The 14,638-nt window shown below is 39.9% G+C and overlaps 1 protein-coding gene across 2 annotated transcripts in view; it reads left to right on the forward strand.

Moving 5' to 3' along the window:
• Positions 1 to 14,638, forward strand: part of fbln2 (fibulin 2) — a 68,659-nt gene that overhangs the window by 44,857 nt on the left and 9,164 nt on the right. For both annotated transcript variants that reach the window (XM_034868444.1, XM_034868445.1), the window contains exons 11-17: positions 1,632 to 1,775; positions 3,507 to 3,635; positions 3,915 to 4,040; positions 5,534 to 5,650; positions 6,180 to 6,308; positions 7,134 to 7,257; positions 11,042 to 11,429. In XM_034868444.1, the coding sequence (XP_034724335.1) occupies positions 1,632 to 1,775; positions 3,507 to 3,635; positions 3,915 to 4,040; positions 5,534 to 5,650; positions 6,180 to 6,308; positions 7,134 to 7,257; positions 11,042 to 11,402 (1,130 nt within the window). In that variant the 3' untranslated portion in view covers positions 11,403 to 11,429. The remainder of the gene's footprint in view (positions 1 to 1,631; positions 1,776 to 3,506; positions 3,636 to 3,914; positions 4,041 to 5,533; positions 5,651 to 6,179; positions 6,309 to 7,133; positions 7,258 to 11,041; positions 11,430 to 14,638) is intronic.

The raw sequence follows: 14,638 nt of genomic DNA on the forward strand, positions 1-14,638 counted from the left end.
GTTGGTTTTTAGAGCTTTTTCTCCGAAAACTAAAGATGTCTGCTGCAACCAAAAAAGGATAAAAATAAACAATCAGCTAATCCCTAACCCTAATGCCTGATTTATGGTCCTGCACCTTCCCAGACATTTAATAAAACCTTATAATATATATATATATATATATATTAGATTATACTTTATTCATCCCACAGTTAGGAAATTGTCCTTATTACATTATATATATAAATAAATGAAGTACATAAATAAGATCATGTACTTCTCAGCACAATCTTTCAAAATTATTGTAATTCAAAACAAACAAATCCCCATGTTCAAAAAGGAGTACGATGAAGTTAATTAACAAACTTTTCAGGTCCTATCCCCTTTCTCTATTTTAATTTTTTAGTAAATACATTCAATTTTATGCTTCACTTATTTGTATGTCTTTACATACGCATACACTGTATTATGATCTTTCCCCATCTCTCTCTTAACCCACAAACCGTCATCTCTTTCCTGTCAGTTATACAATAAAGGCATGAAATAGTTTGACATTTTGGGAAATATGGTTACTTACATTATTGTTGTTAAATGTGACGCTACTTCCAGGAGACACTTAGCTTAGCATAAAGACTGTAGGCAAGGGGAAACGAAAAACAAAGTGTAAAAACGACGCAGTGACTTCATGGAGTCTCTCCGATTTTTGCCTGCTAACCTCACTGTGACAATTCTCCAAGACGTTCCTGTGCCTGGCTAGGAAATAGTCTGGCACATAACCCCCAGTAAAACCACAATTTATTGTTTTTTATAAAGATTAGACAAAATATATCCCACTTTCCTTGGTTTACTTATTTGTTTAGCAGTCTGTAGGGGATTGTTATCATCTTGGAATGGGGAAATACCACGAGGTAGTCGTAATGCTCACCCTTGGGTGCTCCTGACTTTCTCATATACCACTGCTGATATTTACAGTCACGCAGAGCAAAGTAATCATTAGGCCTAATGACTCACAGCAGATGATTGCACATACATTACAGATCTATCACTGATGGAGGAAGGCTTCCTTTAGCTTTCTCCGATGCAAACAGTTTATTATGATTTTTTCCAGACAGAACTTTCACAATTTTGTATTTCTGTGACTTGTGTACCTGTACAAGAACTGTTTGGGATTTTTGTGCCTTGCTGGTTACTTCAAGGTGTGTTATAAGTTCACACACCACTAATTGCAAATTGGCTTAGCTGTCTTCGTAAGTCTCACTCAGTTGAGTCAAGATGCTAAGGTTTTTCAGCCGCTGTGTTATTTGTAAAAGATGGATCATCTTGTTTGAAGATCATGTCTTATTTATAAATCTCTTATAAATTGCCCTGGGACGCGTTCCTATGTCACAGTGTGTTGTTTGTAACTGTTTGTGAATGTTATGTTTTCTGAATATAAAAAAAAGGAAGTAAAAGAAATTGATCACAAAAAAAGCACTCTTACAAAGTGAATTTCTACTTGTTCCGTTGGTAGTTTGTTTACTTTTTTTAAAAACATCTTGTATTCATTGTCTTTTTAAGCATTTTTGAAGTGGCCTTTTTTCCAGTAATTTCTCCTGTGTGTAATTTTTTTCAGCTGTCTTGAGGCGTGGTGCTCTCTCTGTGTGTTTCTGCAGACATAAATGAGTGCAGCAGTCTTGGTGAGCCGTGCGGGTCGGGCTATAATTGCATCAACACCGTGGGCTCCTACACCTGCCAGCAGAAGATCATAATGTGCAACCCCGGCTACCACGTCAGCCCTGATGGAGCCACGTGTGTCGGTGAGATTTACTTCTTAAACACAGCATGGATGAGGGAGGCTTGCAGCGATAGAAAAGATGTACATGAAAGCATTGATATTGTATTTGTTTTGGCTAAAACACACATGCTCAAAAGCATAGCTACAAAATGCCATAAAAGGGGACGAATGACCTTGTTTATCAGACAGTTAACAGCAGTTTAGTCTTGCATAGGCAAACCTCCCTCTTCAGCGCTGCGGAGGAAGGTCTAGTGGCGGGCAGAGCAACGGTGCCGCTGCAAAATAGCCTTGGGAACATTTCTAAATTCAAAAATGTTTTTGTCGTGCAACAGAAAGCTCTGTTGGACAGATAGTCTAGCTAGCTGTATGGATTTACCCTGCAAAGATCTGAGGACCAGGTAACCGTAGTCCTCAGAAATCCACCGGAGTTTAGAACGCCGACACAAAGAAAGTGGAAGAAAAACGGAAATCCAAGCCAAAAGAAGGACATACAGCTGAATTTCCGGAACATCGTCGATATAGTCTAGGGTTGGTTAAATGGAGATCAAAATTGTACAAAATTAAATTATGAAGACATTCAAAAACTAAAAAATAATATAACAGGAATTATACTGATACAAATAAAGATATAAATAAGCAGCTTATTGTTACTTGAATCAATTTTTTCGGTTCTCTACTACTCCTGCAAATATTAAAATGTTCAGCTCTTAGATATAAAAATGGATAAACTTGGAACTAGACTTGAAAACCGGCTCTGTTTGGAAAATCAAAGGGGACATAAAAGGTCTTAAGCTCATCTGGCACTGTCAATGTGGGTGATGAGCTCCTGCTTTTGTAGCCTATGATGGTTTAAGAAATAGTCTCCCCACAGGGTCTATTACTAAAACTATTGAGCTGTTCTGGACAGCATCACGGCTGAAATATCTCAACAACGTCTTACCTACTCGGCTCCTCCCACCTCGATCCTCTGGCTTGGGACCGATCTCAGCAGGTCATCCTGAACGTCCCAGTTCCTAAAATGCATCTCAATGAGAGAGGATTTAAAACCGAGGTGGCTCCATAGAGGAGCTATAATCGAGGATACACCGATGTATCCTCCCTGGAAATCTTACACGTGCCATGTAAACAAAGAGGCGTGACAGAGGGAGGGAGAGAGAGAGAGAGAGAGAGGGAGATATATATATATATATATATATATATATATATGAGTTATACCCCATGGTTAATCCAGGGATCGGGCCGGACTGATCTTATTAATTAAAATTCTGATGAGCCGGGTGTGGAATCATATATAAGTAATGAGGAAAATATTAATAACGTTCTCGGAGATGTGAACATAGAGCCTCGCAGAGCTGCTGTCGGACACACAGCTTCATTTGTAAGTGCGCCTCCAGAGACGAGGAACTGCAGCTTACCTTCATTATTATTCTTATCAGCCCAAGACGCAGCCCTCAAATGTCAACTCAAAGATATTGAGTTCACTGTCACAGAGGAGTGAAGACACTAGAAAATACTCACATTTTGGATGCTGGAATCTGAGAATTTTTAGCTTTTTTCCATAAAGAATTACTCAAACCGATTAATCGATTACCAAAATAGTTGCAGATTAATTCAATAGTAAAGCTTATTGATTCTAATCATTCCAGCTCTGATATATTGATCAACCAATGGGGGGGGGGAAGAATCAGAATGACCTAATCATTTATTTATCAGTGATCCCAACTGTTTGGTCTGTCTTTCTCTGCCTGTCTAGACATTGATGAGTGTCAGATGGGGACACACCGCTGTGGAGTGGGCCAGATCTGTCACAACCTCCCTGGCAGCTACCGCTGTGACTGTCAGACGGGCTACCAGTATGACGCCCTCCGCAAAGTCTGCAGCGGTACGTATCGCCGTGTCAGGTCTGTGAGATTCAAATCCATTCAGTTTTATTTATAATAACAAGTCATAACAAGAATTAATGAGTGAATGAGTGGAAAAGTTCAAACGGGAAAAGTATCAAGGAAATTACCAAAATAATTGTGCTTAGGATTTCTTCCATAGTCAAGCAGCCCTACTCAAAACATCACTGGGTGTGTGTCTGGAAGAGAACTGGCGTTGAGTCCATATTGGCCTCAAGGTATCTGTGTGCTATCTAATAGCTCCTACTCTGCACTGACAGATGTAAATGAGTGCTGGCGCTATCCTGGCAGGCTGTGTGCCCAGACCTGTGAAAACACCCCAGGCTCCTACTACTGCTCATGCACAGCCGGCTTCTCCCTAGCATTTGATGGCAAGAACTGTGAAGGTACGCTTGACTTTTTTTTTCTCTCTCTAACATATTGAGAATTTAAATGCCACCTTGTTTACATGGACTGTTATTTTCTTTGAAGAATTCGAGGCATATAGGTAAGCCTCTGGGGAGAGCAAAATACAGCCTTTGCACAGACATTTATATATATATATATATATATATACACACACACACACACACACACACACACACACACACCGGTCAAAAGTTTGGGGTCACTTACAAATTTCCATTTCACTCCATTACAGACAGGATACCAGCTGATCTGGGTGGGTGGCTGATCTTTAATGCAATATCTACATTTCCCATTATCAGCAACCATTCATCCAATGTTCCAAAGGCACATTTTGTTTACTAATCTGATGTTATTTGAAAAAACTAACTAAGAAAACATTAAACAACCCTTTTATGTTAGCACATAATGTAATCTGGAAACTGCTGCCCTGCATGGTTAAAAAAGTCTTTGTAAGTGTTTGTTTCAGCAAAAACTGTATTCTCTTGGAATTTAATTTAGTCTCCATCTCTGTGATGCGGAGATGGCGGAGGTGTCTTAGAGCATACATAACTAGATAATGCAATTTCCGAAGAAATTGCGTTGTGAATGCAGAATGTTGAAAGAATGAGTCCACAGTGGATTGCTGGTTTAAATGTGTAAGAAGTAGGTGAAGAAGTGGGAAAAGTGGAAATGGGTTGAATCAGTATGAATGTCATTGAAAAGTTGAATAATACCCATAATGTTTGAAAGATGTGGATCATTTTAAACCAATAATAGCGTAGTTTCTGCCGCCCCCTTGAGGAATTCTAAGTAATGTCAACAAAGCTGTTCACATCCACATGATACAAACCTTCAGTGACCGCGCACTAGAAATCACTACAGGAAATTCCTTTTCCCTTAGTTTTTCTTCTTCCAATGATGTTTCTGTGGGTGTTGCTCATTTAGTTGTCTGTTGACTGACACTCTGATTGGTTGATTGCATGTTATGCCCAAAACACACCTATGAATGAATGAATGACTGAATGAATGAATAAATGAATGAATGAAGACACAAAGTACGACCCTTTTAAAACATGCGCGCGTACCCATTTTTCCCACGTTAATCTAGCAAAAGTGGATTTGGACACGCCCTAAGCGCACCTGCTCAAGGCACTTCACACCGTGCGCTTGGATCATTAAAATATTACGCCAAATGTGCATTAGTCGTCATTGGAAAATTATCCCTGGCTGATTCATTTTTGCTAAAAGCCCCAGTGACCAGCAGTCTGGGGACATTATTGGAACAAATTAAACTATACATTTGTGACAATTGTTTTGAAGATTTGTTTTATGTGTCCTGAGAGAATCAGTGGGATTTGGGCCGTTAAGAGAGTGTTCAGATAAGGTAACTCCACTTTGATAGGATTTGTTGAAAAATGAGGAATAATGCCAGCTTTATCCCTTATCCTAAACAGGAAGAATTCTAATCTTGTCTTTTCTTTTTTGTGCTTAGATGTAAACGAATGTGACAAAAACCCGTGTGGCCAGGAGTGCGCCAACATCTACAGCTCATACCAATGCTACTGTCGCCAAGGATACTACCTGAAAGAGGACGGACACACCTGTGAAGGTATTTTCTACCCAAGTTGCTAGGCAGAGACTGCTAGAGTTGGTGGAGCCCTAAAACAAATTGAAGGGAACATTGGACTTACAATTCAATTGAATAGAGAGAGAGAGAGAGAGAGAGGATTACAGACCTTAGGAAAGTAGTGGAAATAGTTTTGACTCATGATTTATTCAGGGAAAGAGAAAAAGGCTAATACAGTGGACACCTTCTGTCATGGGTGAAGGAGTTTTAACATCCTATAATGACTCAAATTGCTTAAATGAAGTCTCATTGAGCCAAATCTTTTCTCAGGGTTGCATGAATGCGGAGAACAGCAGCATGACTCTTGTCACCAGTAACAGATTTAATTTGGTCTTGGCTGACTGGGCCTTGAGCTAGTTCCTCGCTAATCCCCAGACAGAAAAACACTCACACACACACACACACACACACACACACACACACACACACACACTCACACAAACACAGATAAAAGACATGCCGTTGGCTTTCATCCAGGGTTTTAATCTGAGATGTTTGTCTCTTTTAACAGATATTGATGAGTGCTCCCAGAGCATTGGGAACCTTTGTACCTTCAAGTGCGTGAATGTTGATGGCAGCTACCAGTGTGCCTGTCCTGCTAATGGATACGTCATGTCGGCCAATGGACGCACCTGCAAAGGTGAAGCCTCAGTGAACAGTGTCATGGTCCGGCACCAAGACCACAGCTGATCGGGAAAGCACACATGCAGGATAAACTAAAAGACAGGAATTTTACAGAGACAGACATTGAATTAGTTTAACAAATGTAACAAAAGAATTGTTTTAAATGTCCCATTGAATGAAAATTTCACTTTATGAGGTTTTTTTTTTAACATTAATATGCGTTCCCCCAGCCTGCCTATGGTCCCCCAGTGGCTAGATATGGCAATAGGTGTAAACCGAGCACAGCTCAGATGGGCCGATCTGGAATCTTACTCCTTATGAGGTCATAAGGGGCAAGGTTACCTCCCCTTTCTCTGCTTTGTCCGCCCAGAGAATTGGGCCCACCCATGAGAGAGAGACATCATGGCTTTCAAACAAGCAAATTGGCAGTTGGTCAAGGCCACACCCCCAACCTCCACATTCTCCAAAGAGCACCACGTCATGGGACCTTTAACAAAATGAGACTGGCGGTAAAACATACTGCCATGCAAACTTGGGATGTGCACCAAGTAGCATTCACACTGTCAACATATCTTGTGAAATTTTCTAGCTCTTTATATTAACTGTGTAGTTTGTATTAACATGGTTTGGCAATATGTAAAGACACTTAAATTGAAATTGGTTGAAAGCTGGGAAGTAGCTACTAAGACCTTAAATGTGGATTTCTTGGTCAAACTGTGTCAAATCTGTTTCTGAAGATGATTGAGTTACGTTCAAAATGGTACGATTGAATTGGAACTGAGAAAAAGAATACTGTTCAAAATTGAAACTGCTTATGTCTTTATTATTTCTTTATTTCCAGATATTGATGAGTGCTCAACTGGCTCCCACAACTGTTCATATGGACAGACCTGCTATAACCTCCAGGGAGGCTTCAGGTGTCTCTCTTTCGCCTGCCCTCACAACTACAAGAAGGTGTCCGATACGTGAGTCCCACTTTTCTCTCAGCATCTGTTGACTCTTTTTTTAGGATTGTTTGAATTGTTGGCAATAATTAACAACATGTGAAAAAAATATGTAAAAATCAACACTCAAAATACAAACAAAACAAACAAGCCTACTCACATGCACGTCTACACACGCACAAGTGTGGGAGAATTACAAGTATATATCTCAACCCTAACTCAAGAAAACCAAAACTCCAAAATGTCCTGTAGTATGCATATAAAAACCAGATGGTATGGACAAAATCAGTGCCTAAGTACAAAAGTAGAATGAAATTGGGTCCAGATATTGCAAAAAAGGGGCCCCAAGACGCAATCCTTTAATGCGGATGTTTTGAATACTTAGTCCACAGTTTCTCCAGATGGATTACTGAAACAAGTCCATGTAGCCAGTTTCTGAAACATGGTGGATTGGATGTTTTCCAGTCCTTAAGAATTGGTTTTTTTTTTGACAGAACCATGCCCATCAATACAGCTGTTTGAATGTGTAGAGGGGGGATTAAAGAGTCCTCTTAGCATCCACAAATAGCCAAGGCTCTGTCAGGAGAGATAGTCTTGTGATAAACCCTGGCGGAAGAAAAGACAAATATTCTTGAGCATCCGCACAATCTTTAAACATTTTGCTCAAATGTTGCCTTTTTTTTAAATTGCAAAGCATTTTGTGCATGTGCTATTGGTTAAACACAACATGTACATCACATGCTTCTATGGTGGCCCTTCTGGAATTGTAGTTCTACTTTCTTTCCGTAGCAAAGTGCATGTGTATATGTGTAAATGTGACATACTGTCCCTTTAAGCATGGGCTTGTGTCTGGGAGATGTTTTGATAGGTTTGCCCCCTTGCTACCTGTTCTCCTCTAATGAGAAGTACTGTACATCCAAGTCCTTGCGCTGCAGTGCGTCGCACAGACGGGTCTTGTTAGCTGTGAACCTGTGGCAGCTGTAGAGGCTGTCTGATAACCCAGCATGACTCCCATCGAGCTGTATGATGTAGTCAGTTGGCTTTGATCAGCAGCTCTCCCCACTTTACGCTCCAGTGGACAGAAACAGCACACACACCCTCCACTCAGCCCACAGTCTTATCACTGTTATCAAGAGACACCTTTCTAACCTCAGTGTGACGTGGCTTGGCTCGGCATGGAGAGACATCTTTCATTCATGAGTAGACTTTAAAACGTCTCCTGGTCTTCCTTTGGTGACTGTGATTTATTACTGCAGGTTCCAACACACTTTTGGCATGAGCTCTGCAAATTTTACGGTGCACTACATCAAGCTTAAGTCCGGGCTGTACATTTTAATGTGTGATGGATAAGCAGTTCCCGAGCATCCGGAACAAGACAAGGAAAGCCCTGCAAGTGGGGAGTAGCAATACTGCACTGATTTCCTATTTCCACCTGGTCCTAAAATCTGTCCTGAGTGATCAGATCAAGTCAATAGCTCTACATACGTTAATTAACACCTAGTCGGGATCAGTTCACACGGTTCATTTCCTGTAGAACATCCCTTTCTTTGCAAAAAATGTTTGCTTCGGGAAACAACAACAAGCTAGCACGCTACACACTGAAAATTGTTTTGAAGAAAATTTGGATCGTGCAACAGGGCAGGCTTGCGTTATGGGACCGATTGTGGCAGAATTGCTGTGGACAACGTAACGTTACAAAGGGCAATGTACTGGTAAGAGCAAATGAGTTTTAACCATATATTGAATAAAAATTAAATAGCTCATGTTACTGTTTTGTGTCAACTTCATTTAATATTGTTTGTGGTGTTTTCCTTTGCTGGGTGCAAATGTTCCACCAAAACAAGTTCCTTCCCGAGACTATTTTGCAGAGTCACCGTCTCTTCATCCGGAGCTCAGCACCGCCCAAGGCGATTGGGATTGGTTTAAAGAGAAATGCAAACAACCCTGAGTGTCGTATTTTGAAACGTATGTGTGCAGCAGACTGACCTTCCCGCACTGTGGGGTAAGGTCTGGCAATGCAAAACCAGTTGACACGTGGCAGCAGAATCTGTCTCTGAATGTTTTCTAAGTGACCTTTGGAGATTGGATCTCACTTTCCCACTCTATACGCAAATAACCCCGTACATCATTCAGTTTGTATACAGGCTGGTTGTGTGTGACTACATACATTTCGGTTGTTACTCTCATATGAATCCTACATTAGAAACGCTCAATGACCAAGGACCGTAACTTTTCTTTGTATAACAGCATTACATGTACATTTTAAAGATCTAAAAATAAGGATGTCAGGTTGGGTGCAGGGATCTGGGCAGGAGAAAAAGTTTTTTTTAAAGTGTCCATGTGTTCAGCTCTCAGTACGTCAAGAGCTTCTAACTGAATCCCAGTAGGTTGGAAGTTTTGTTTCAATATTACATCTCCTTTATTTTACTGTTTTATTGTTTGTTTATAGGAGTCTTCTTAACGCTAGCACCTCCAGACACTTCAGGGGGTACTATAACGCCCTGACCAGAGGCCCAAGAGCTCCTGTATCCTTTTATGTGGGCCATGAACACGTCATCCCTCTCCATCTCAATAGCGCTGTGTTAATCTCTGTAGCAGCAAGGACACACACAGCTCCTCACACACTATTCATATTCAAAGTCATGAGGGAAAACAGCACACCACATACACAATACTGGAGGAGGATCTTGCAAAAGCAACTTTTTTATTTGATCAAGGTCTGCTTGATTTTCAGAGTGTTCAAGATATAAACAAAAGGCAAACAATCAAGACTAATCCCAAACATCTATCCAGTAAATAATTTACTTCTACAGTAAATTAAGGCCAGTCCCCTAAAAAGTCCCTAAAAAAAAGAGAACTCAATAAGAACATAGAAATATACAATGTGTTATGGGGTTTATTTTTTTCCTTCCATTTTTCCCGTCAAATTTTAAGGAAGGCTGCCAAAGAGCATGAAACATTAACACAGACCCTTAGAGAGAGAGTGTCTTATCTTCTCTAGTTAAGATATTGAATAAATAAATCCACTGACAGTACGAAGGGGGTAGCGGGTCATTCCATGTGAAGACGAGGAGTCGGCTGGCCAACAGAGTGTCATAGGCCAATTTGTTGCACTTTCTATTACTCACATGCACATCCTATGATAGTCTCGCTTTTCCACAATTACAGTTTGTAATGAGAAAAGTTTACTTCAAAAATTTCAGTATGACATGTTATCCCGTGACTTGTTTAAATCTGAGCATGCGCAACTCACTCGACTCATATTGGGTAATGAGTGACAGGCGAAAAGACACCATCCATCCTGGAAGTCGTGGCTGTGGACTACTTGTGACATAACACCAAACAGAGCAGCAGGAGGGGACGGATCATTTGGCACCTTCAGTATTTCAGAACTGATAATTGATTGGCAGAAATGATGCAGTCTTAGATATGTCTAAAACATATGTAATAGGTTAGCAGGGCCTTGTTTACATGTGGGGTCTAACTCTGGTCTAGACAGCCTAACCTTTGACCCATTGGGTTGATGTACCATACGATCTTAAATTATACAATGATGTGAGCAAAAACTATATTGTAAAAGGGGGCTTTGATCCCGACACCGTAAACAAATGGAGCAGGACTCAACCAAGCTTGACAGGAAGAAAGATTCTAAATACATTTGTGTTTTTATCAATAAAACACGTGTATGAACATGTTCAATGTTCCAGTATATAGTATTTTAATACACCCAAAGTACCTCATCTCTAAATTTTGCCATGCCCATCAACCCTATTCTTTTTCTCTCTCTCTTTCTTGATGTTTTCAGACGATGTGAGAGGGTCAGCTGTCCCAGCAACTCCTTAGACTGTCAGAACTCCCCTCTACGCATCACGTACTACCAGCTCAGCTTCCAGACAAACATCATCATTCCTGCCCAGATTTTCCGGATCGGACCATCCCCCGCCTACTCGGGCGACCATATTCTCATCGGCATTATCAAAGGCAACGAGGAGGGTTACTTCAGCACCAGAAAGCTGAACAGCTTCACCGGGGCTGTGTACCTGCAAAGACAGGTACGCCAGCCCAAAGACTTCCTGATAGATGTGGAGATGAAGCTGCTGAGGCAGGGGACGTTCACCTCGTTCCTCGCCAGGATCTATGTCTTCATCACATCCAGTGCTGTGTAATACCCAGGCCAAACAGACAGAGAGAGACTGGGAACTTCACATGGTGCTACGCTTTTAAATGTGCAGACTTTTTCTGTAATGCCTTCCCAAATGCAAGCTTTTTATTTTTTAAAGAAATCTTGAAAAATGTTGCCAAAGACCTTACGCCAAAGAAACAGAAGCGCTGCGAAGCGACGCAAAGCGACGCTAAGCAGCGCCGTTTTCATTTCGGCGCCTGTGTCATCCAATCTGTTGTTCACACCATTTGTGATCAGAAGCGAAGCGTCTATTCTTTTGCCATCTCTTCTGTTTCTTCCACAAGCTGTAAGCAAATGTGTCAAACTAGGTAAGTTATCAAACACGGGCTATCCACAGCGCAGCTGGATACTTTACAAAATAAAATAAAACACATTTAAAATAAAACACCCAGGTTTATGAGGAATTTGGCTGTCTTGACTTCTCAGCTGTGTCCAGAGCGAGACAGGCACGCAGAGAGACACAGACGGGTAGGGAGAAAGAGACGGAGATACATTCTGTAAAGTGAAGAGGATTTGGTCTGGTGTGAACACACAGGCGCCTGATCGTGCACTAATCTATGCTAGGTTGTGTGTCTGACGTCACTGTTTGCTTGTCTTTCTCTGATTATCTTGCTTATTTCTTCAGATCTTCTTTGACAATCGTGATTCCCGAGAAGCCTTGTATTTACAGCATGTACAGTATTTCATCGGTATGACTTGCTGATGTAATGTAGCTTTTACGCAGCGCCAGTGTTAGGGTCTGCTCAGGCTGTGGATTTGGTGGCAAGGTGCTGCACAGGTCACTGCACAAGTCTTCCTCTGTGTTTTTTTTGTGCTGCTCTGCTCTCTTTAACATTTGTTCTTTAACCTTCCATACTCTGTAAACGTTCTTTTTTTTATGAGAGTTATTCATGAAAGTCTGAAAAAAACGTATAAACCTTTGCACCATAAAAGTTAAAGGCACGTGTCAGCTGTGGTGGCCCAACACTGACTAGTCAAAATCACAACTGAATACATGAGTTAGTTAAACAATTAAGAATTAAGTGTAAAAAATTAATTATGAATCATGTCAATAAATAGTTTTTCTTTCAATTAAGGTGTTATAAAAAAGCTAATTGCTTTTTACGTTTTTCCCTTTACCACTAATCAGTTCAACTTCTTAGTTTTTTTCTATTAATTAGTCTTGGCAGAAATGTGTTCATTTATCTTGATCACCTTTTTTTTTCTCCACACGACATGGCCTAGTTTTCTCAGGCTGAAATGACTGTGTCCATTAATGTCAAGGCCAAGGAGTGTGTGTGTGTGTGTGTGTGTGTGTGTGTGTGTGTGTGTGTGTGTGTGTGTGTGTGTGTGTGTGTGTGTGTGTGTGTGTGTGTGTGTGTGTGTGTGTGTGTGTTTCTAGAGCTGCACGATATGGGGGAAAATATGCGATAGCGTTGTTGAATATCCCAATAACGATATTACTTTCATGATTCTGCTATAATACAACAGAGTGCTTTTTAAATTAAAAAAAAGAATAATTTTCAACATTCTTTTAATTAAGAATTTGAATTAAACTGATATAAATTTATATTATTTATATTTATAAATATAAATATTTCGCAGTCTTTTGCAGTGTGTTTTTGCGATGGGAAACTGATAAAAAAACGATATATTGTGCAGCCCTAGTGTGTGTGCGTGTGTGCTTGCGTGCGTGTGATAAATACAAGTTACAATTAATTTTGTTTTAAATGGATTAACATTTTTTTTTGTGTTTTGTTTTTTTACCAACTCATAGGAGGTTAAGAGACAATATAAAAAAATATATTAACTATGTACATATCAGTTTTGGGCCTCTGTAAGCCACCACCTAAATTAATTAATGTAGTTAGAAAAAAATGGCATATCCTTCAAAGTACAATTTGTTCAGCATTTGATGTGTATTCTCATATTATTTTTTAAAGATGCAATCTAATGAGGTGTGAGTGTTACGTATGGTAAATTCCAGCACTGAGAAAAATTAATGCAGCGTAACTGTTGATCATTTTTTTGTTAAGTGTAATATTCTTTGCTCTATTACTGGATGTATCTCTCTATGTTACTGTGTTATAATTATCTCAGGGGGAAATTCATGCAATCAGAAATACAAATCAGACAGATTCTTTTGTAGTTTGCAGGATTGAATCCGTCTGCTGTAACTCCAGACTGTGCTCAGTGTCGGCTTCCACGTGACATTTGTATCTACAAACCAATCAATAAATGATCATCAAACAGTTGTGATTTGCTCAATAACAGCACAGATCAGATTCTGTGTCACGGTCACTTCAATCTATTTCTACATCGATGCTTTTCACTGGTGCTGCGTTCATCATCTCCACTGTGTGTGTGAACAGTGAGCCAACGTCTCCATCTACTGGTGGAGGGGTCCACAGACCAAGGCCTCACCACAAAGGCAAGGCAATAACAAGGCAATTCAAAGTGCTTTAACCCTGCTGGTGTCCTTGGGTCAAATTTGACCCGTTATCAAACTTTATTTTTGAGAAATTTAGTTTATTTAGTTTTACAGAACATCAAACAAGAAATTACATTGAAGAAACACAAAAATACACAAGAGGGTTTGGCAACATGTAGCAGCTTATATAAAAAAAACACAACCAGAGTACATATGCAGTTTTTTTTTATTATTTAACCAGGAAATAATCCCATTAATATTTTATAAGGGAGTCCTGGCCAAGGCAACAACGAACAACAGACTTAGATTTCCTTGATTGCTTAACCCTGGTGTCGCCCTCATTTGCCCCGTTTTCAGGGACATCAGGAACTTGGCTTTCGTTCAACCAAATGGCCTAAAAATAACATGGAGGCCATACAATGTTCTTCAGGTAAAATTAATTATTACTTTAACTGAATTTTGTTTGTTTTATTGAACTTTATGGCATAAAAAAAGTGACCAAAACCTTGGAAGAAATGACAAAAAAAAGACAAAAAGCACTGAAAAAAACCAAATTGTTTTTCTATGATGTAAAACATGATGTATAATGTAATGTAAAATAAAAAAATAGGCAATTAATTTAAAAAAGCTTAGAAAAAAACAACTGAAACATTGGAAGAAGCAAAAGATGATGTTGATGGGAAGCAACACAAGGGTTAAAGGTCCCATGACATGGTCTCTTTGGATGCCACTATATAGACCTTAGTGGTCCCTAATACTGTATCTGAAGTCTCTTTTATATAGACCTTAGTGGTCCCTAATACAGTATC

Source organism: Etheostoma cragini, chromosome 4 (assembly GCF_013103735.1).
Source record: "Etheostoma cragini isolate CJK2018 chromosome 4, CSU_Ecrag_1.0, whole genome shotgun sequence".
NCBI lineage: Eukaryota > Metazoa > Chordata > Actinopteri > Perciformes > Percidae > Etheostoma > Etheostoma cragini.